This window comes from Mesoplodon densirostris, chromosome 4, assembly GCF_025265405.1.
Source record: "Mesoplodon densirostris isolate mMesDen1 chromosome 4, mMesDen1 primary haplotype, whole genome shotgun sequence".
NCBI classification, from domain to species: domain Eukaryota; kingdom Metazoa; phylum Chordata; class Mammalia; order Artiodactyla; family Ziphiidae; genus Mesoplodon; species Mesoplodon densirostris.
The window spans coordinates 176,428,359-176,451,940 of record NC_082664.1 but is presented as its reverse complement, the minus strand read 5'-3'; the positions used below and the strand labels follow the sequence as shown (position 1 = coordinate 176,451,940).

General features: G+C 49.9%; 1 protein-coding gene across 7 annotated transcripts in view; it reads left to right on the top strand.

The window, feature by feature from the left end:
- The window catches only part of FRMD4A (FERM domain containing 4A), a 346,032-nt gene that overhangs the window by 241,962 nt on the left and 80,488 nt on the right, over nucleotides 1-23,582 (top strand). For all 7 annotated transcript variants that reach the window (XM_060097751.1, XM_060097749.1, XM_060097748.1 and 4 more), the window contains exons 9-11: nucleotides 3,147-3,212; nucleotides 3,440-3,497; nucleotides 7,907-7,993. In XM_060097751.1, the coding sequence (XP_059953734.1) occupies nucleotides 3,147-3,212; nucleotides 3,440-3,497; nucleotides 7,907-7,993 (211 nt within the window). The remainder of the gene's footprint in view (nucleotides 1-3,146; nucleotides 3,213-3,439; nucleotides 3,498-7,906; nucleotides 7,994-23,582) is intronic.

Below are 23,582 nucleotides of genomic sequence, written 5' to 3'. Positions count from 1 at the left end.
GCAAACAGTATCACCAATACAGAAACTCCTTCCTTCATGCATATGCTTTCTCTTTTGTCGGTATGAACAGCTTTACCCTCATCTACATCCGTAGCTGTCCTGCCAGAACAGCCCACTATCTTGGTGACCAGGCCAGCGCTTTCCCCGGGCCTCATTTGGACCCAGAGGTGCCCATGTCACTGTCTAAATGCACTGGGAGGATGGCAGGACCGAGGGAGGGATGTTTTTGAAGCCAGGTACCCTCAGCTGCTCTACAACTCAGCTTATACACAAATAAGCCAGTGGCATGAACCATTCTGATGATGCATTGCTTAAAAAAAAAGTATACACACACACACACACACATTCACAGATGCAGTGGACAACCTTCAGGCCAAAAGAAGCCACCGGGAGCCATCCACCACTAGTCAGGGTAGGCATTACAGCCTAGTGAGCAAAAGCAGTGGGTTTTAGAATCCCAGCCAAGCCTCTGAGCTGTGGGGTAATGATAGTCCAGGAAGCTCGTGAGACTTCTCTGCTGCTTCCATTTCCCATCTCTAAAATGGGACTAACCATATCGACCAAATGCAGACTGTAATTAGAGAGGAAATAAAAAGGCACAGAATGCAATTAGGAAGTAGGGGAATGGTGCCTAATAATGCTGAGTCATCACATAATAATCCTTTCTGCTCATTTCCCCCAAGCGTTCAACAAGCTTGGACTTCTCACCCCACGTGATTCCTCTATCGGGGAGGCATCCGAGGCACAAAGTGCCCAGGGCCACAGAACAAGGCAGCATCAGGGCCCCGACCTGGATTCTCTTGAGCGCCTCCACTGCAAATGCGGGACCACTCATACCGCCCATACAAGGTGTGAAGGGACATCTTCCCCTCACAGGCCGACGGCTCCTCCGAGACAGGGAGGCCTGTGGCCATTGCCTTGTTTCAGGGCTCCTTGTCTGCGGAGATGGAGCAGCCATCCCATGCCTGGGGCACGGTCAGCCTTGGTCATTTGCCTTTTTCCTTCTTGTAACACCATGTCCTCCAAATGTGTTTTGGGATCCCGTTTCTCATGGGTCTCTGATGATAATCCCGTTTCGTCCACCCCAAGCATCTGGGGTAGTTGGTGCATGTGAGTCATCTGTCAAAGCCTGGAGAGGGGCAGGAGCGGGGCCGGGGGTGGAGTGGGTCTCAGGCGGCTCTTGTCACACGCCTGCCTATGGAGTTTCCACTGGGGCAGAAGAGGTGGGAAAAGCCAAGGAAGAAGGAAGATACTGTGGCCTCGCGGGGGGTCTCAGACAGCAGGAGAAACCAGGCGAGGCAGGGTGACTGACCCCCACAGCCGACAGGCACGGTGAGACCCCCAGGCTCAGACCAGTCAGTCTGTGAACAGCTGAACAGCTGCCTGCCAGTGTTGCTGACACTGCTGATGTCCTTCCCCGCGCCCTGCTCACGTTCACAGCCACGGCACTGTGTTAAGTTCCGTCTCCCCTCCTCAGCCCAGGGAGCCAGGGACCCTCTTTGCAGCTCTGTACCAAGGAAGTAGGCCTGTAGCTATACTGCGTGGCTGGACCTCAGACCTAGAAGTCCACCTCCCCAGATGCCACGTCGTGTGGCGACCCAGCTGTTGGTTCAGTGGCTGTCTGGGGAGGAAGCGGGAAGGGTAACCCCAGAACGTCCTGACACGACTCTGATGCTCTGGGAGGCTGGTGTCGACCCCAGAGAGGACGCTTCTGGAGAATTCTCTGTCAGGAGAGGGCTTTGTCCCCCTTCGCATAGAACTTCCGTGGTGTGTGGGAGCCAAGGAGAAACACGGTGCAGCTGCCCCTTTCTGAACAGAGGTGCCCGGACTCCATAGACACGACCCTCAACTAGACCAAGGACCCTCCTAGGCAGCCATTCCCCATCCGGGGCATTAGAGAAGACACTTTCCTGTGAGGGGCCAGCCTTACGTGCGTCAAATTTCAGAATACTAAAGTGAAGAGAGATTCATGGAAGCTTGCGAGAGTAACTAGAAGATAACTAAATGGCCCCCAAGTACTAGGTGATGAACACGTAGGATGTGTGACCCCCCAGAAGTGGCCTCGCTGGCAAAGACAGAGGGGGGTGAAAGAAGGCTTTCGATCAGTTCCGGGGTACTAAATGAATAATAGCTCATAAGGGTCAGCCAAGGAGGTCTCGAGTGTTCGTCCCTGGGGTCGCCTCCTTGTCATGGAGTCCACGGGCCAGCGGGCAGGAATGTGAGGGCGAGGCGTGAGGAGGAAGGCCGTGCGGCCCGGTCCCAGAGGCCAGGCCTTTGGCCTTGACCCCTCCGCGGGTGGGATGTGCTTCCCCTGTGATTCCCAAGGTTGCTCCTGAGCTTACAAAGGCGGCGGGGCACGAGGTCACTTCCCAGAGGGGCCCCTGCTGCCGTCCGCCCTGTTGCAGGAGGGTGTGGCCTGCATTGCCCCTCAAGGAGCGAGCTGGCCTCTTGCTGTGTTAGAACTAACGTTTCAGAAGGTACTGGGGTGCCCCTCTGATTTCTGCCTCCTTATCTCGCCAGCGCTCCTCTGGGCCTTATATTGCTTCACGGTCTGTGTTAACCGGCCCCAGATTCCAGAACTTTCCCCTCCTCCTTGGACGCCCTCAAGCCTGCCTGCTAACTCAGGGTGGGGAGGCCGTGGGCGTCCTGTCAGAGTCCACGCCTGCCTGCCCCACCCCGGAGGCCCTGTGCCGACGGGATGCAAGAGCGGAGCAGGGGGAGGAGGAACCGAGGGAGGGCGGCCAGAACGTCCACGTGCACCTCCGGCCAGTAGCCCTCTTCCTGTCTCCTGTCCCTGCCCGCTGGCCCGCACGCTCCCCACTTCGTCCTCTGCTCCCACAGTCTCATTTCTTACAAAGAGCCAACGCCCAAAGCCCGGGCTCTCCTTTTACTGATGATAAGCCCAAGACAAAGAGAATGCGAGTCCTCTGAGGGGGAAACAGAAGCTTTGGGAACATCCTTAGCCCTAGGCATCTCACTTGGGCTGCGTTTGGACATGCTACTTTCAGGACAGATCATTTTTCCAGGAGCTCTTGGCTCCTTAGAGCTTCTCATGAGGATGCTGGGGCTCACGGATCTCTCCGTGAGCGGGGAGCGGGGCTGTCGCCCTGGGGACTGAGACAGAGACTCCTTTCCTCTTGTTCTAGCGAGGACCGGGTCATCGAGCACTACAAGAAACTGAACGGCCAGACCAGAGGCCAAGCCATCGTCAAGTAAGTGCCCCCCAGCCCACAGTGCTGCTGAGGCAGTGTGTGTTCACGTGTATGTCGGGGCTGTTCAGTTCTGCTGGGAGAGACGTAGCTCCGGGGGCAGGTGGTTCCATGTATTTTTCACGTAAACGATTACTCTGAGAACTGTATCACGTGCACACACACACCAACATGTATATGATTCCACTTCTGCAGAATAACCAGGTGTGTGTGTTGTGTTGTCTTCCCAGCTACATGAGCATCGTGGAGTCTCTCCCAACCTACGGGGTTCACTATTACGCAGTGAAGGTAAGTGAACTCATTTAGTGAAAGTTGCCACCATGCCCTAAAAGAAAAGTTCTCATTTTTTTTTCTTTTTAATCTTACTGAAGATTTTTGGGGGAGTGGGGAGGACTTGGACAGGAAGATCGCATGCCAGGGGGCGTTGGGACAATGGAACTTCCCCCCCTAGTGTAGTGAGGCTTGATTCGGGTTCTCTCCAAAACTCACTTGCCTTTTTGTGAAGTGGGTGTGGTAAATGCCTACTTCTTCATTCTCAGAAGAATCCTGGAGATCAGGACTGCAGAGCCTCTCAGGAGGAAAATTCCATCTAAGCACAAAGAACAGAAACTTTAAGCAGAATCAGCAGTGTTTTTCTTGGTGGTCAAATGCCACGTAGGCAACTTAATAGGAGAAGTGGGACTATATGGGCTGACAAATCGACAGGCTCTGTCTTCTTAGAGAAGACTGGGGGCAGTGGTAAGTCCATTGTAACACAGGCCCCCGTCTAAATTCTCTTGCATTTTATCCATAATGTCCCAGACTGGGATCTCCTCTTCAAAATAATAGGTAATGATGTCCTCACGCACCCTCTTCTATCCTGAGAAAGGATAACTTCCTTTCCTTCGTTTACCCCAATGTGAAGTTGATCAAAGTCATTGCCCAGAGTCCAGACAAAAAGAGCAGAAAACACTTCTGAACTCAAGACAGTCCCACCAACCAACCTGAGATTCCATGCTCTTCCACCAGTTTCCTTCCCCGTGTTTCCACCCAACTATATATATATATAAAATATTTTCAGGTGGAGTTTTATTTATTTATTTATTTATTTTTAAATTTATTTAGTTTTGGCTGCGTTGGATCTTCGTTGCTGCGTGGGCTTTCACTAGTTGCAGCGAGCGGGGGTTACTCTTTGTTGCGGTGCGCGGGCTTCTCATTGCGGTGGCTTCTCGCTGCAGAGCACGGGCTCTAGGTGCGCAGGCTTCAGTAGTCGTGGCACATGGGCTTGCTCTGCGGCATGTGGGATCTTCCCGGACCAGGGCTTGAACCTGTGTCCCCCACATTGGCAGAGGGATTATTAACCTCTGTGCCACCAGGGAAGCCCCCGACTATATTTTTAATTCCTTTAGACCAGAACATACACCGTGTTTCATTCATTGTTGTGTCGCCCAAGGTACTTTGCACGGCACTTTGCACATCCTTGATACGCATTTTAACATAATGTCCTGTATCTTCCTCTAAACTGCAGCCTTTTGATGGCAAAGACTGTTGCACTCTGTGATATTTTCCCAGAACCCAGTGTAGTGCCTGGCACTTAGTAGGTACCCAGTAAATATTTACCAAGTACCATTATTGAGAATTGAATTGAGTAGTTGGATGTACACATTTCCATGATGGGAAGAAGTGTCAGAATGATATTTGTGGAGCTCGGTTATGAGGCATGTATGGGGACTCCAGTCCCACCCAGCAGCTCAGCCCAGGACCTCTCAGAGCCTGCAGTGGTTCAGTTCTTCCTGATGTCCTTCCAACACCCTTCCCACCAATGGAAGCTATTCATCCCTCTTCAGCATGATGCACAGACCTCAGAGAAGCAACACAACCATCCCTGCCCTGCTTAAGCCTAAGCTATAGTCTGTCATGAGAAGTGTGACCTGGGCTCCTGGGCTATCTTCTGTCTCACATGAGAAGGATGGATCCTCTAAGGAGACTTACTCCCTGTACAGCTGGCTGTGCCCTGGGATGTGGCCACTGAAGCCAGTGGGCAGTCAGCTCCCCAAAAGGAAATGGAATTGTTCATGAAAAGAGTCTCAAAATCCCCCTTTCTGGCTGCCAGGGTTCAACTCTTACACTGCTAGTGAGAGTTTGGAGCCCATGTCCATTTTGCCATCTTGCTACCAAAAAGGAAACAGAAGGGTCCAGCAGTAGTCCTGACATTACAAGAGGCATGTCACAGAAATCAAGTGCGAGTCTCTCCCTGAGTTGTGGAGATATTCTACGGTGATGTTTAGCAAAGGGGTCTGCATTCGGGAATGGGAGCCAGGAACTCGAGAATCCACAACTCCATTCCATTCTCTGATTCGCTATTTGTTCTTAGCTTGACCTCACCTCCGTCGCTCGTAATTAAAATAAGAGATTATGAAATTTGCTTCTCCAGCTACCCCACAGAAGTCTTCTAGATGCTGGAAGACTTGAGATGGCTTGAGACAGCTAGATGGGAAGGCTTTGAGATAAAACCTCATCTGGTCTTTTACTTGCTTAAACCTGTGTTCCACTTCCTCCTCAGCCCTAGAACTTGACAGAAAGGCAACCTCTGATATGCATGCTTTCTGCCTTCCAATCAAACCTTAGAAATATGCTCCTTTGCAGCTTGTTAGAGGCCAGAAGCAGACCTTGCGATTTTCCAAGTGCCAAGTGCGCCTGTGTGTTTGGCTCTTGGAGTCTCCAGACGTGAGTGATTGCTCTCCTATCTATTTGGAGAAAGAGCCTAATTAACTATATCGAGACTCACTGTTTGGTGGCCTTATCAATTTCATAATGCCGCATTTCACGGTGTGATGAGAGCTCTTACCTCGACAAACTGAAATTGCAGTCGCCTTCGTCTCTCCTCTTGTTCTGTTCTCTGAAACCATTGCAGTCACCCGGGCACTTTCCAGAGACAGGGGTTTTATACCTTTAAAGAAATTCAGAAACTTCTCTAAAAATTCAAAATGTATTTCTTCTGCCCTTTACTTTGTGCTTACCTTGAACTAACTCTCGCCCCACATATATCTGAAAATGCCGAAGCCAATTGTGAGTTTTCAAGACATCCACCATGGGGTATGTTAGATCATTCACGCATGGGGCAGTTAGGACAAATCCAGGGAAAGGCTGTTTGATATGCCCACTGTCAATTCCTAGCATGTGGGAGCTTCTAATTAACAGTCTTGAATGTAGATTTACAACTTACGATCTGGGGAGCCAGAGGTCTCTGTTAGAGGAAGAAAGAAGGTGTTGGTGTTTTTAATTCAGTTCCCAGAGTGTCTAAGCTTCGATTTTGCTACCCCAGTCTTGCCAGGTAGCCACTGTCTTCGTGAGGTGAACAGGATGCACACCTTACGAGCACCTGCCTACCCTGCACTGCCATTGGCCTGCTGGGGGGGAAGGGGAGGGTCTTGAGTAGGATGCAACCTTTGCATGATTCCTTTGTCTATAAAATTAGAGGAGTCCTTAATAAGAACCTGCTGTATAGCACAGAGAACTCTGCTCAATCCTCTGTAATGGCCTATATGGGAAAAGAAGCTAAAAAAAAAAAAAGTGGATATATGTATAACTGATTCACTTTGCTGTACCCCGAAAACTAACACAACATTGTAAATCAACTATACTCCAATAAAACTTTTAAAATAAATAAATAAATAAATTTATTCAAATAGGGGGAAAAAGTGCTATAGAAAACTTGAGCTAGTTTTGAGAGCATTTCCACTGTTCTGGTAGGAATAAAATAAATACACATGTATGAGCTACAAAATTAAAACAATAAAATAAAATTAGAGGAGTCTTAAATGCGTATTACTAAGTGAAAGAAGCCAATCTGGAAAGGCTGCATATTGTATGATTCCAACGATATGACATCCTGGAAAAGGCAAAACTGGTTGCCAGAAGCTGGGATGACTAGGCAGAGCACAGAGGATTTTTAGAGCCTTGAAAATACTCTGTGTGACCCTGCATACATGAGGGATACATGCCCTTATACGTTTGTCCAAACGCGTAGAATGTACAACACCAGGAGTGGACCCTAAGGTAGACTATGGACTTTGGGTGATTAAGACGGGGGAGTGTAGGTTCCTCATTTGCAACAAAGGTACCACTCTGGTGGTACCTCCTCCTCCTCTCGGGGGAGGCTACACATGTGTAGGGATGGGGTACATGGGAAACTCCTGTACCTTCCTCTCAATTTTGCTGTGAACCTAAAAGTGCTCTAAAAAAATAAAATGTTTTAAGACAAAATGTTCAGAGGAGTCAGCTTCCCTAGTCTCTATGGTTCCTTCCAGCTCTGACAGTCGATGACAGTTTCTCGGCTCAGAAGGTCGTTCTGTTAGAATGTTCAGCATCTCTCAGATTTTCCCTGTTGGTAGGTGAGGGGCCCAGCTCTGAAAACCTAAAGTCTTAGAAGGAGAACAAAGAACAAGGCGTCCACTTCTTACTCAGAAAGGGGGGAAAGGACCCCCCAGCTGGTTAGGAGCAGAGGTGGGTCCCCAACCCAGGGCACTTTCTAAGTCACTTTACTGAGCATCCTTTGGTGACAGGGCACACCCGTTAAGGTAAGGCACAGGGAGGTGGGCTCCGTCCACTTCAAGGAATTTGCATTTCCCTTTGTCTTCAGGTGAACCAGGAGATCTCTTGGTTCTTGTCTCTCTTGTCTGGTCCTATGCTTACCCGTACTCCTTTTGATGTCCTAGGACAAGCAGGGGATACCGTGGTGGCTGGGACTGAGCTACAAAGGCATCTTCCAGTATGACTACCACGATAAAGTCAAGCCCAGGAAGGTAAGCGTGCTCTCCTTTGTGGGAGGATGGCACTCAGGTGGAGAGAGAAACAGGCAGAGAAGTGACTGAAAATGTGACCCCGTGCAGCCTCAGGCCCCCGGTCTCCTGCTAATTTGGGGTGTATGCAAACTCCTCCGCAGTCATCCAGCCTGTGTTCCCTGGGGAAATATTTTTCCTCCCCATCACTAAGGAAACGGAAGCTGTTAAAATTCTTTAAGGTAAGAAGACTAGATCAGCTCACCCAGGGCAGATGGACCAGAGGACTTTGAGAGACTTTCCTGCTCCTTCATTTCCTGGGGTGCTGTGTGCTTGAGAACATGGGGAAGCATGTCTCTTGAATCCCGAGGCTAATCTGAGTTTTCCCAAAGGTTTGTTTTTGTTTTTCTGTTTTTTGTTTTTTGGACGAGGGGAACTAAAAGAAGAGATTGTAGGCCAAAAAGAGGTGAAAACTAAAGAAGCATGAGAGGCTTTCCTGCAAATCCAGTCAATATTTTCTGGCATATTAGAAGTGATCAGAAATCTGGAAGAAATAAGGTCATTTGCCAGAAAAGAAAGGGAAGCAGAAAGGAGTCTGCAAACTCACAGTGAAGCCAAAACAGAATGCTTGAAGAGGACACGGCTTGAATTTTCTCTGTTTTCGTTTCCACACATTTTTTAGACCAGAACAAATTGAAAAATTATAATGGAAAAAATATCTCTGAGGTGAGAGCTGTCATTCAGCTCCTCCGGCAGAGAAAGATGGGGAGATGGTATGCAGTTCAGACCCTGAAATACATATTAAAAGTTTATCAAAACCACACTTGCTTTCGGAGGGAGAAAGCAATATAGGTTCATTATGTTATTGCATAATGCTTTCCAAGCTCCTTTATCCACGAACAGGATTGAAATCCACACTACATATCCGAGCTTATTGTAGTCTATCCAGTTAACATCTGCCTTTAGCCAGTTTCTTTATTAAATTGATAGAAAAAAAATGGCCCTGTGTTGAGGAGGATTTTCACTCAATTGATCAGACACTCAGTTAAGTTCTGTGAAAAGATCTTGAGCGTATGATAGAGGATTCTTCCTTGGGGACAGTTCAGTAGGAACCTGGCTGTTTCGGGGACCATTGTTTCGTGACCGTTTCCAAAACCCCTCCAGTTTCCTGCTGTAGGATGTGATTTGGACTCCGCGTTCTTATTTTTTCCCTCTCTGTTTTTCTCAGTCACTGGATCTGTACTTCCTCCACACTCTCTTTCTGTTTCCTCTCTGCCTCTTTCCCTTATGACCTTTGTAAGTTTCTGTGCTTTTTCTTCTCTCTTTACTCCTTCCTTCTTCTTCCATCCACTGTCCCCTCTCTCCAAGTTGCTTGGCCATTTTTTTCTGCTCACAAGAGCCAAGGATACTCCTAGATCTTTTAACCCAGTCCTGGTTACAATGTATCCAGTTCTTGATTGCCCACACTGGTGGAGACCAAGACCAGCTTGGACGATTGGGGTCTACGGTGGAGTTCATTAAAATCCCACAGTTGAATTCTTCTCTCCCTCTGAATGTTTTTGAAAAAAAAAAAAAAAAAAATGTGCTGGGCCTCCCTGGTGGCGCAGTGGTTAAGAGTCCGCCTGCCGATGCAGGGGATACGGGTTCGTGCCCCGGTCTGGGAGGATCCCATATGCCGCGGAGCGGCTGGGCCCGTGAGCCATGGCCGCTGGGCCTGCGCATCCGGAGCCTGTGCTCCGCAACGGGAGAGGCCACAACAGTGAGAGGCCCACATACCGCAAAAAGAAAAAAAAAAAAAAAAAAAATGTGCTTACAAGTATCAGTATGTGTTCAGTTTAATTTATTAATATGTTTAAGCTCGCTTTTTTGCTCTAATTGAGGTGCTGATGAAGATTTTAGAGATAATGAGGTAGCGCTTGATGTATGTGATATATGTAAAACGCAGGGTGTGACACGGCACAAGGGCTTAATAAATTGTAACTGTTCTTGTCAGACTCCAAAACGGACTTCAAAATATGGAAAAGTAGGAAATGCAACATGTGAATAATCAGCCTTTGAATAAGAGAATTTACTCTCATTGGTTGAATTTATGCAGGTCAGTGGATTAAAAATGTTAAAAGGTCAACACATTTATTCCGATATTGCCTCTATTCAAACTGAGTTGCTATTTAAAATAACGCACGCTTCTGTGGCCTCTAAGGAAGTAGTTGGGATTCTCAAGTCTATTGCTAATTGAGGGACAACCAGGCCATCAGAGTCATTAGTCATTCATTCAAAAATGTTTACTGCGTACCTGTTATAGGCAAGGCAGACCACCAGGTGCTGAGATAATTAAGACACACATCAGGTCTTCAGGACCTGCGCAGGGTATCAGGGAGAGGGGTGTGGTAATTGCATCTTACAGATAAGAGAGGCCTGTGTGAGGGTTGGTGGTGAATTAAAGGAGAGAGTCGTCAGCTGGGCTTAAGGAGAAACGTCTTCACAGGCAGCAAAGTAGGAGCTGAGTGTGAAAGGGTGGACAGAGGTTTTGCAGATGGACTAACGGGGTGAGGATGCACACAGGTGTGCATGCAAGCGCCATGAAAGAGAGCAGCGTGGCGTGATGGAGAAGCACACAGCACCGCTGGGGCCGGGACATCGTGGGAGAGGAGTCAGAGAGCAGGCTGATGGGGCCTCAGCACACAGAATCCTCAGGGTTTGCTAAGAGGATTTCATCTTCGAGACAGAGGAGCAACCACATCAGACCTTCGTAGTCAGAGAAACATCGTTCTGGTACCTGGCGGAGGATGAGTGGAGTGATACAGCACAAGACTTGCAAACCAGGACATCGTTACATTAGTGTAGGCTGGTGGCGTGGCTTGCGGGTGGCTGTCCGTACCGGGGATAGACAAGGGGACTTGGAAGTGAGATGTTTAGAAGGTGATGTGACTGATCAATGGTGGGAGGCGACAGGGTGGAAGTTGGAGCAGCAGGAGGATCTAGAACAACTTCCTGATGGACCAAAGCCTGGGATACAAGAGAAGGGGAGAGAAGTCCAGTTTAGGACATGCCGAGTTTTGGGCTGATGGGACATCCAGGTAGCGGTGGCGAATAGGCAGTGGGTATTCAGTTGGAGCTCGACAGTATCAAGAATTTCAAACCAGAGACTGAACAGAGAGAGGAACGGGAGAGGCACTCGGCACACTGGAAAAATGATAGTGGCTGTGAGTGGATTTCAGTTCCCTATCGTGACATTCCCTGTGAGGCAGAAAGGCAGGGCTGGGACCAGGACACCCTGACCCTTCTGTAACTTGGGGAGCCGTCTTTAGGCAATGAATGTGCAATCTACATATAAAATTAAGAACGAGCCTTTGAAAAGCCTATGACGGGAATTCCCTGGTGGTCCAGTGGTTAGGACATAGAGCTTTCACTGCCAAAGGCTGGGGTTCGATCCCTGGTCGGGGTACTAAGATCCCACAAGCCGCCTGGTGCAGAAGAAAGGAAGGAAGAAAGGACGGAGGGAGGGGAGGGGAGGAGCCCATGAGGGGAAGAGACCCAAAGTTTCACTAGCCCAAGGGGTATTCACCTCTGCTGAGACCTGCCATGGGCCCTAAAGACTTAACCTGAGCCATAGATAAGAGGTCCCAGCTGCAGGGGCAAGGATGCCGGGCGTCTGTTCTTTCTGCTCACAGCCAGTGTCATCACCTTCATAAAAAGGCCATCTCTGTTTCGTGTAAGGCACCTGTGAGTCCCTGAGTGCACAGGGCACACCCCCTGGCTCCGGACCTGTGAATCTAAAGAGACGCAGGCACATGGTAGTGACCATTGCTGCACATCCACATACGAGTGCCCCAATCTGTCTTCAGCTAAAAATCAGAAACTCACGTGAAACTGTCAGGATGAAGAGATGCCCCAGTCTCCCCTGGTCCCAGCCTCCTCCATCTCTGACCCGGCCGCTGACCGTTTAGAAAGCCTCCCAGCTGATCCCGACGTGCGGCCAGAGTCGAGAACCGCCGCCGCGGGCCTCCTTTCTGAACTCAGACTCGGGGAGGGTCGGCCAGGCGGAGCAGGTGTGTCCAGCAGGGCCTCTGCACTCGAGGACTTGGGCACAGGGCTCAAGTCCGGGCCGGCCCCGAGTGATGGGTGACCCTCCAGGCGGCACCACACCCTTGCAAAAGGGGCCAGGCAGAGCTTGGCACCCGGGACCCCGGCAATGCTCGGGAAACTGGGAGTGACGCCCAGTTCTGGGCACCTGAAGGCCCTTTTGTAGCAACAGCTGCACCTCCAGCCCAGGCACAGGCCTCCCTGACACTCTGACCCAGTTACAGCAGCTATGTCACATGGTACCACCATGCTAAGAGCCAACATTCAAGTAGAGGCAGGGACAGGGTGAGCTGCTCCCTTGCCTTCGGGGGGCCTGGAGGTATTGTCTGCCATCACTGCTGCCAGAGCGTCAGCAAATAATGCACACAGCAAGCGGCGCTCAGTAGCCTCCTGTGAGAATGCACTCAAGTGCTTCCACATGGACCACCAAAAAAGGAGGGGTGGGTAGCTGATGACTGTCCTGAAATGGGCGGCACCATAGCTGTTCCAAGTTCCCCGGTTGGGGTGCAGTGTGCCACTCTGATGGCAGAGTCTACCCTAAATTGCTTAATCCTCACTCTGAAGCCCTGGGGGCTTTGGGGGAGATGGAGTAAAGCACAGGGTCCCTCACCCATGGAGTAGGGAGAACATTCTAGGCCCCTCCCAATCACGCGCCCCTGTCTGCTACCTGGATCCTCTAAACAGATGCCTGGCCTTGCAGAAGCACAGCCCCAAAATGCAAGCTGCTGATGTTAGAGGAAAAAAAAAAAAACAAACACAGCTTCTTTGCCCTCAGGGCACATGTGTCAGGAACAGCGAGACACCTGTGGGCACCCAAAGAGGGCGTTTTGGCTTTTGTGTGTGTTCAGAAGCTCAAGGCCGGGCTTCCCTGGTGGCGCAGTGGTTGAGAGTCCGCCTGCCGATGCAGGGGACACGGGTTCGTGCCCCAGTCCGGGAAGATCCCACGTGCCGCGGAGCGGCTGGGCCCGTGAGCCATGGCCACTGAGCCTGCGCGTCCGGAGCCTGTGCTCTGCAATGGGAGAGGCCACAGCAGTGAGAGGCCCGCGTACAGCAAAAAAAAAAAAAAAAAAGCTCAAGGCCAATTTCAGAAGTATTTCGGAATGATGTGTGCAAGAATAGCCCCCCAAATCCCTAAAAAACCCACACATAGGACTAAAAGCAGTTAAAATATACAGGACATCCCATACACCAGGATAGTGGCCCTTGCTTGTGTAGATGAGCTCTTTTAAAAGATCAGACAGAATCCCAAACAGTATCCAAGGACAGATTGCAGCATTTTTATAAGTTATTAACTATCCCCCTATCAACTCACTAAATCCTCCTGTTTCCCTCCTTCACCCAGCGATGTTTTCCCTCTCCCTCTGCCTGCCTCCCCATTTCTGCACTCCTGTTCCTACTAAAATACTGATCACATTGGAAAACATGCCTCTCTTCTTCCTCATGATTCTGGGGTGACAATTTTAGGCACCGTTTGTGAGTGAGTTATCAAGAGTACAGGAATGGCAGTATTTACATGTCTGACTGTCTGGGTTTAACAATGGTGAGAAACGCACAAAGAGGGTCACAGTGGTGAAAAAAAGAAAGAAAAACCTTGCCGCTACATAGATGATCTCACCCTGTTTTCACCTGGGTATCACATTCCCTTTTAGCGTGTGTTTGCGTGTGTAGGAACGGAGCTCTTCGCAGGTGAGAGGTCCTTTATTCCACCGGGTACTGTCCTGTTGGCTTCAGGGAATTATGAAACATTGTCAGACCAGCATTTGGGAACTTGAAGTAAATCCCACGCTTCGTCTTAGGTTGCATTTATGGCCAAGGAGAGACACCCAAGCATCAAAAAAGAGCAAATGCCAGCTACATAAAGTGACCATCAGTGGGGACGCCGCAGATCAGCTGGCGCCATCAGCCTCAGATAGTTGTGTTAGTACAAGCAAGAGTGTTTCTTCTTCCCTGAGAACATTTGAGTGAAAATCAAATGATATGTACTGAAAAGGCACTGCTTATTAACTCCTGCAGAACCGGGATCAGATGGGGCAGAGATAAATAAAGCTGGACGTAATCAATCACAAAGGGCTCCCTCTTTTAGAGGAGGACCTTGCATGCCTTAGATCAGAGCCTGCAAAAGTCTGAAAGCTCCTATCTCTGGGACAATCTGCCTCTTCTTTGTAGCACCAGGAGCAAAGGCTTTGGGCGATTAGCCTCTCCCACACTCAAGACTCAATCCCCAGCAGTGCCAAGCTGAGCTGCCTTCTCTGTCCGCCCGCTGGAACCTGCACTTTCCGAACCTGTGGCCAGACCAGCCATCGAATCATGAGAAAACATGATCATTTACAACAGAAAACGCCTTCCGAATGGGGCGCCAGGAAGAGTTAGGATAAAGATCCGTCCTGCAGGCTGTGTCAGAGAATATGCGCATTAAAGAACGAACAGTGTGAAACACGTAACTCCAAAACAACCTCCCTAGAAGGCATATTGAATATCTGTGAATCATCATTTACAGCTGCAGCCCGTTCGCCAGCCTATATTTAATGAAATCTCTCCGTGGGGGGAGGGGCGGCAGTGCTGGTCCTTGTTACGCATTCAGCAGACAGCATTTACTTATTTATTTGATGCGCAATTAGGAGCGCTTTTATGTTCACTTAGGTGCGCGATTAGGAGCACAGAGGGCTCCCCGCTGAGACATTAGGAGAAGGAACCAGAGTAAATGGTCGCCCCTTTCCCCAGAGCAGCCGATGCAGCTTCCCATGGTTCCTAAGAGTTTTTCAGAACTGGGGGCATTAGCTCAGAGAATTGATGGATTACTGTCACCTCCCCAGATTAGTAAAGATTTTTGAACTGGATGAGATGATGAAACAGGAAGAGAAAATAATATTTACAGGAAATACTCCATTAACTGTGAACCGACGACCAGCGCAGTCAGCCTGCTGAATTATTCAGCGTGATAAGCACGCCATTAAGTGCTTCGCCAACTTATTTTTCAGCTTCTGTTTGGATGCACTTGACTCATCCTCGGGCTGCTGGGCCCTCTGCCTCAGCAGGCCCTGGGCGGGTGCCTCCCTCACTCCGTTATCTGTATTCCCCTGGGAAACCGCACCCTAGGCTCTCCCGGGAGGAAGAGCTCCACGGACTACTTTTAGCATTCCTAGCATTTTGCAGCCTTTGCTTTCTCATCGTCAGATCAAAGGGCTTCTCTGTTGCTTCCTTCAGACCTCACTCAGCACTGAGCGGACCAGGAAGGGTTCCATGCCTGTGGGTGACAGGCCCTGGCCCTGGGTCACCAAGGGGAGCCAGCCTCAAAGCTGAGGGCCAGGCCTGCCGGAGGGATGCTAGGGTGCAGGGCAGAGAGAGTCACCAGCGTCTGCCATCTTAAAATAACCCCCCAAGAAAGAAAAAAGCAGTTGTATTCTAGGAAGACTGAGACGCTCTTCTCAAAGCATCAGGAGACAATAGACATCCTCTCCTCCAAGCACGTGTATCAGGCATGGCTGAGTTCTCTCTCTTTGGAACAGGAATCCCAGTGTCTCCTCCCATCCAAGAATTGCAGTCCCCTGAAAGCACTGAGCTAGAGCTTTAGAACTCCAGTAGAAGGTGTCGAATCTGAAATCCTCTCCAATAAAATGGACCCCGTAGGAGAATTACCAAGTGCCTATCGTAAGCCAGGCCCTGCTTGAGGCCCTGCAGGTGTTACAGTGAACAAAAGAGACGGGTCCGTGCCCTCAAAGAGCTTAGGGTCTAGTGGAAAAGACGGTCAAACGATAGCATTAGGTAAATCTGTAACCTAGAGTGTCGGAGTATTGAATTCTACGAAGATTACCAATCAGGAAGGAAGAGGGGGATGGTCAGGGTGGTCTTGCCAAAGAGGTGACTTTAAGGGACTGTGCTCCGAGTGTTGCATCCCCTGGGAAGCAGAGTTAGGGATTCTCGCACAGGAAGTGTATTGGGAAGAGGTCTGGAATGAACAGCCATGAGCAAAGGGAAGGAGACAGGACCCAGCAGAGAAGCGGAGCTGTGACACGACCTTAGGGAAAAGCCGTGAAGCTGCAACAATGGGCCGTCAATCGTCAGACCCATCGCCTTAGCCCAGCATCAACCAATCATTAGATACAGGTGAGCCACAGGCGTGGGGCTCCGACCGTGGGCGAGATGGCTCTCTACAGCTGAGGGCAATTCCCAGAGAGAGGATAAATCCTTCAGTCCTGAAGGAGAGGCTGGTCGATGCAGTAGCTTTTCCTGCAGTGGTTCCTCCAGTGAGGCCCTCGGACCAGCAGCCGCTACGTGACCTGGGAGCACGTTAGAACTGCAAACTCCAGGTCCCCGCCTGAGACGTCCAGACTCAGAAATTCAGAGGCTGGGACTCGGCAATGTGTGTTTTCACAAGTCCTTAAGGCGATTTGAAGACAGGCTACAGAGTTTGAGGATCACTGCTCCACACACAGGTAACGGGAACTTTCTTTGTGATCCTACTTTGTTGTTTTGTTGTTAAGATATTGTAGTCTGAGTTAAAATCAAATTCCTTCTTGTAACCGTTAAGCCTTTAAAAAAAGACGTTTTATAAGCCAGTGGCCTCCATATCCATTTAAAGGCCCAAAATAAATCTCAAAATCTCAACCAAGGAGGAATTTGAGGGCTATTCACTCACTCCCGGGTATTCAGAGTTGTGATAAACAACTTATTTAGCCTCTCTGGGCCTCTGTTTTTATGTCTGTGAAATGGAGACTCTAAAACACGAGAAATAGTCTAATTATCTTCATCTTGAATATGGTTACATCTCAAAGAGTTGCCTGTTCCCCAAGGTAAAAGCGCTGTTGCCCTTGACATAGCAAATATCCTTGCAGTCTCTTTTATGCTGAACACAAGAGGCAGGGCCACCGCGAAGAGCACACGGCATTCCTTTGTTAAGAGGAGGGATGTTGTTTCCTTGGTCACTGGATCTGGGAACCCAGGGTCCCTTGGTTCCCACAGGTTCTTCTGGAGGCCGTTTCCAAGCCTGGTCCTGAGTAAGCCAGGCCTCCAAGGACACCTGCTTGTATCCTTGTTGAAACTGTCTCCATAATACTCGTGCTGGTATCAGACTGTCCCTTTTGAAAATGATGTGTGTGAGCAGAAAATAAAAGCGTGCCTCGGGCTTCCCTGGGGGCGCAGTGGTTGAGAGTCCACCTGCTGATGCAGGGACACGGGTTCGTGCCCCGGTCCGGGAAGATCCCACATGCCGCGGAGCGCCTGGGCCCGTGAGCCATGACCGCTGAGCCTGCGCGTCCGGAGCCTGTGCTCCGCAGCGGGAGAGGCCACAACAGTGAGAGGCCCACGTACCGCAAAAAAAAAAAAAAAAAAAAAACATGCCTCCATCCAGGTGGATAATCCTTAGAAGCTATAACGTGAGAGTCATTTCTCTGGGGAGGTACGGGAGGAGAGAAATACAATTCTCCCTTTGAGAGAGACAGGTCCAGCTCTCTCCTGGGCTGACATGCTTGGAGGTAGCTCTTAGAGGGGGTACACTATACTCTGAAGAATTCACCCAAATGTTCTCTGGTTGCAAGGGTTCATCTCCAGACTGGCATCACCCTTTGGATGCTCTGTCCCTGCGCCCACCTCCTACTGTTATGTCTGGTGGGAAGATATCTGGCCTGGTGGTCAAGACCCCTCAGTTTTAGCTCCAGGTCTGCAAGCTGAGTCACATCGCTGGGCCTGTTTCCTCATCAACAAGGCAATGATACAGGTGATGGGGAATCTTGAGGTTGAGAGAAGCAGGAAAGGAGAAACGGGAGAGGAATGAAGCAAGGGGCAAGCTCATTGTAAAGCCAGAAGGGAGTCCTTCATACAAGGAAGAGTGAAAAGCAACATTTTCCCAGAAGAAAATGGTAGAGGGAGAAAATGCCAGTTTCTAAGTGGGTAAATCCCTGTCTGTCTTTGACTGTTGTTTGCGTTAGCCAAAGTGCCAGCTAGATCTGAGCAGACAACCAAAAGTAGTTTCCAGGCCCCCCCCCAACCCTGCAGCTGAGGCCTCTGTCTCTTGTGTGGGGTGTGAGGTCTCCCGGGGCTCCTCCCCCGCCCGCAGCCGGGCCTCGTCCTCCTGTGACAGCCCTAGGATGGCCATATGAACAGCCACGTTGACTGGGGGGAGAGCAGGGGTCAAACGCAACAGTCTGTATTTATCACATGCAAATAAACACCCAGTCAGCCAGGCCAGCAACGCCCTTGAGACTGACGAGCTTCTAACTAACTCACAGAAACAGACTCCCACTACTTGGGGCGCCCCTTTGACCTTGGGTGCAATCTGAAGATGCAAATCAAAACCCAGGGCTGTTGTTGGACCTCAGTCCTGAGTAGAGGCGCCTCCAGTATCCCCGCCCACTCCAGTGAGCCCTGAACCAGTAGTGGCTTAAGAGTTGATGGGTTTTCTCTGGCTTAAAAACCAAAGGCTTGGCCAGGTTAACAAGAACACCGACCACCTGGGACTCAAAGGCACATTTCTTCTATCTCCCACTGTTCTTTTAAAAGCGTTCTTCCCTAGATGGAAACGCAGGCAGCCCGTGACTTCTCTGATCACTCCCAGGTAATAGAGTCATGCAGTCACTTTAAGCAGCAAAGTTAATGTTATTAAGAAATGAGTGTCCGGTCCTTGATAACAACCAAAATTCCAAACTTGGTCTAAAGTTAAATCCTGCCCCCTCTCCCAGCTGGACTGTCTCTATCTCCCCGTCAGCTCCTCTGAAGGCAGCTAGCAGCCCACTTCTCGTCACTTAGATGTCAGCAGGAGCCAGGGGCAGCCTTAGGTGGCCCTTAACTTCAGGAGACACCTGTCAAGCTCTCCAGGCGACCCTAGCGAACCTTTTCTCACTAGGTTTGCAGAAGGCATCCTCCACGTCCCCCGCTCTGGGTCAGGGAAGCTGACAGCACACGTCTCTCCCTCTCAAATTCTCCCTCAGTTTCCACCTTCCTAAACACTTCGTACCCCAATGGAGGGTGAGAGGTTTCAGAGTCATGTAAACAGTAATGTTTTTTAAATGTAAAAAAAAAAAAAAAATGTCTAATTGTGAAAGTATGCATAACATAAAATTTACCATTGGAACCACTAGTAAGTGCTTAAGTATTAAGTATACTCCCACTGTTGTGCAACCCATCTCCAGAACATTTTCTTTGTGCAAAACTGAAGCTGTCGGGCTTCCCTGGTGGCGCAGTGGTTGTGAGTCCGCCGGCCGATGCAGGGGACGCGGGTTCGTGCCACGATCCGGGAAGATCCCACATACCGTGGGGCGACTGGGCCCGTGAGCCATGGCCGCTGAGCCTGTGCATCTGGAGCCTGTGCTCCGCAACAGGAGAGGCCACAACAGTGAGAGGCCCGTGTACCGCAAAAAAAAAAAAAAACTGAAGCTGTCTCCATGAAACAATGATTCCCCAGCCCTAGTGCCTGGCAACCAGCATTCTACTTCCCTCTCTATGGATTTGATTCCTCTAGGGCTCTCATGTAACTGGAATCATAGAGTATATTTATTTTTGTGACCATAGGGTTTTAATATCCAAACCAGGACACTTCTGAGAATGGAAGAGGGCACTGGTTAATGATGACACCCCAGCGTCAGGCAAACCCGGGCTGCCCCAAGCAAACCAGGGCACATGGTGGCCTCTCGAACCAGGGTGGTGACCCGTGAAACGGGCTCTTGGCCCTTTTGTTTGTTTGGTTTTTGCCTGTCTTACTGGGTGGTCTGCTCACTACTCACTTTAATGAGATTGATCACCGTACGGTCTCGGCCAGTACGTCACTATCATATCCTGTGGCTCTGGCTGTGCAGTGGGGGCATCACCCGCCGATGGCATAACTCCTGACCAGCTGTGCTGAGTTAAGACGTGGGGCGACCCCAGAGATCCCGGCACCCAGGTCCTTCTGGCATTCGCAACAGGTGTTTCTGATGCTTCACGGGGATTTGAAAGATTCCTGGCCAAGCCCGAGAACCTTCCTGGAAAGCTTACACTGGCATTGAGGGTGGTCCGTGGGCGGACCCAGAGCAGACCCAGCCTCCTTGTGATGGGTGCCCCTGTTCTGGCCTTTTACTAGGAGGTCAAAGAGCCAGGGGAGCTCCAGATGCCTGTCTCTCCAGGCCTCCCAGACTGTAAACCAGCCCCCAGCCCTGCCTGTAACAAGGGTCAGGAACCACAGTTGAGTGAATGGCCCATGCATGGGCGTGCACACATAGATATCTTTACTGATACATATTGAGCTGATGCTTGGAGCTGTGAAGATTGAAAAACCATCTGAAACCCGGTCCCTGGCCAGGTTGCTCACGTGGCGGTGGTGGAGAACACCCCCCCAGAGGTGCCTCGGCCATGATAGCCCAAAGCGGTCAGGCTGGAGGTCAGTTGGCTCCAACAGAGCCCACCCCAGGGGGCCCGAGAGGAGAGCTCTATAGGAGGACCATCCGACCAGGGCCAGTGGGGGGCTGCTTATGGAGAGGGGCAGCCCTGGGATTAGGGGGCTTTAGCCTGGACTGCTGGCTTCTTTTAAGTAATTAGTTTTACTGAGTTTTAACCAAAGAGCATCTTCTGATTTATGGTTAATGCAGAGTAGGATTTTGACCAGTCGAAACAGTGGAGAGGCCTCAAGGGAGCTCTTGACTACTCCCCATTTCTTCCCCAAGCCCCACGCACCTACTTTTCTCTCTGGTCTTGCCTATTCCAGACATTTCGTATAAATGGAATCATAGAATTTTGTGGCCTTCTGTGCTCAGCTTCTTTGATTTAGAATAATGTGTTCAAGGTTCATCCATGTTGTGGCATCAATCAGAGCTTCATTCCTCTTTAAGGCTAAGTAAGCTTCCATCATTTCCTGGTAACTTTAGCATTTTCTGCACCAACATAGCAAATACACACACACACACACACAAATGGTGCCTTGGGTTTTTGCACTTCTTGTGTTCCCTCACATGGGTGTACGGCTTTGCCCCGGTTTCCTTCTGGTATCCACTCAGCTATCACGTCAGTGAAGGCTCCCCGACCACTTTATAAGCAGTGACAGCCCCTGTCCTAGCCTCCCCAGAACCTGCTACCCTCTAACTTCCTCACTGTATAGTTCTCTTATTTGCCTACCTGTCCCCTCACAAAAACGTGCAGAGGCTTTTGTCTGTTTTTTTTTTTTTCTCTAGTGCATGCCTGCTGGCAGCGCAGTGCCTGGCCCATGGTAGATAATAAATACTGGTTAAATGAACAGAAGCAGCCAGAACAGAATATCTACCAGCTTGTCGGAAGATACCACTAATTTTGAGGTCATCTCCACGTATATGTGTGTAGTGGCCTCAGAGATAGGATAGTGTAGCTCCTATAAGGAAGGGTTGGAGAAAGCTCCATGTAAAAGGCCAGACGTCTGTAAAGGAACGGAGGGAGGAGGGAGGCATGAGAGCTTTTTACAGCTTATATTTGTTGATTGGGGGGAAAAAAAAGCATAAAATTTCCCTACCAATCCATCTAGACTGTCTCTTGATTTTATTTTTTGTCTCTTGGAGCGAAAGTACCCAAACGGCTACTAGTAACTATATGTCGAAAATGAATTGCAGGAGGACACAGACCATTGCACTATCCTAGTTCATCTGGATGCCTTTTCTTACTTAGAAGCAGGAAATGTTAGGCTGAGAAACCCTGCTTGCTGAATCCAGTAACCTTTGCTTTGTCTCAGGGAATCTCAGCTTGTTTCTGCTGAGCCATACGATACTGACGGAGCTCTGTGAGATTATTTTTCCTTTTTTTTTAATGAGCATGATTCAGAGGGGAAACCCAGGCTGAACTGATCTTCCCGAAGTGTGAACCTGGTTAATACTAAACCCTAGCACAGCCAGAACGGTGTCAAGCTCTCACTCCCAGCGCCTGCAGGTAGGGCTGGGGGACTCTACCAGGAGGGTCCTGCTCCGGATCATGCCTGTCAAAGAGCTCTAAGCCAGTTGAGGCAGTTTCTAAGCAGAATGGGCATGCAGAGTCACTCCAGGTCTGGACTAGGGTTCCAGCTCAAGCCCCTGAGCTCCTGGAGACCGTAACTTCCCCCATTCACTTTGGAGGAGAGTTGAATTCAGACAGGACTACCAGAAGAAGGAAGGGCTGTGGTTCCTGGGTTGCAGCTCTTGGGCTGGCCCTCACTGCCACTTCCCTGTTGCCATATCCTGTGCAGTTTAGAAATGTATTAAGATGTGCAGGTTCAAGGGCTGGCGGTTCCTCATGGCACGGAAGTTACCTGAATTTTGAGCACCTAGGGGTTCAAATACCATCTCCCACCGTTTATCATCTGTGTGACTTGGAGAAAGTAACTTAACCTCTCTGAACTTTGCTTTCCATAGTACCTACCTCATAGAGCTTTTCATTCATCCACTTATTCACTCAACAATTACCGAATGTCTAATATGCCCCAGGCATTGTGCTAGGTGCCAGGAAAATACCCTCAACAAGCCTAGAGTCAGGTAGGAAAGATAACTGAGTAAAAAAATGACATTTGTGATACAGGATGCGAATTGCTTGGCAGAGGGTAGTACCTGAATCTCTGGGAGAGCTAGCCTAGATGAGGGAGAACGAGCCCAGGTTAGGGCTGTTAAGTCGGAGGGGTGGGGGTTGGGGACAGCAGTCATGAAAAGAGAGTGGTTTAGGGCAGGCTGCTGAGAAGTGTCCATTTCCTCCTCTGCCCTCACCGCTTCTCCCCCAAATTCACACTTCCCCACATTGACCTGCCTACTTCAGGATTCCTCTAGGAAAATGGAACCAAGGGCAGAGCTTGAAATAGGAGCAGTCCTCCTGGGAAGACAGAAATTCTAGAATTTCTGTCCTTACCTCTAAGAAAACATCCCCTCGTGTTTCTTCTTTCTGGGAAGGCTAAATTGTGGAGCAGATACAGAACTGCTCAGTAAGAGGAACCCGAGAGAGAGAGGGAGAGATGACCGAAGTCAACCAGGGTGCCAGCTGCAGGGATGGTGGCTTAACACCGGCCTCCCTGCCCCTGCTGGCTGCGGCCACCATCACAGAGCAGCTGGCTAGAGCGCACGTGGTCTCAGCAGCAGTGGGGCTCGCAAAGCAAGCCTCCTAGCCCTAGCCCCGTGCCTCTCCGTCCTCCACACTCCCTGAGACACTTTCCAACCAGGAGAGCCTGGAGTTCACACCTGCTGTCTCTGCAGCCGTGGTCTGCCCCTCTCCTGGTACCCACAGCAACCAGGATCTGCAAGGCCTTCCCTTCCCCAGGAGGATGAGCCAACCCTTGAAGGACTGGGTAGTTTAAAGTGCACACAAGCTGCTCTTAAATAATTATTCCCATAGAGCCCTTGCTGGTTGACTAATTTTTTTTTTAACTTTTGTTTCCCAGATAACACAGTGTAACAGTATTGTCATTTCTTTTTTTTTTAAGCTTGATTAAGCAGGGGTTTAGTTATGATTGTTTACCTTTATTTATGTAGAGCTCATTGCCAACCCATTCTTCTGCATTCTACCCCATCTCTCACGGGTTCAGCCAGCCCCCATCAGGGTCTCACTGTGATGCCACACCTCTGGGCAGGGCCACCAGGTGTAAGAC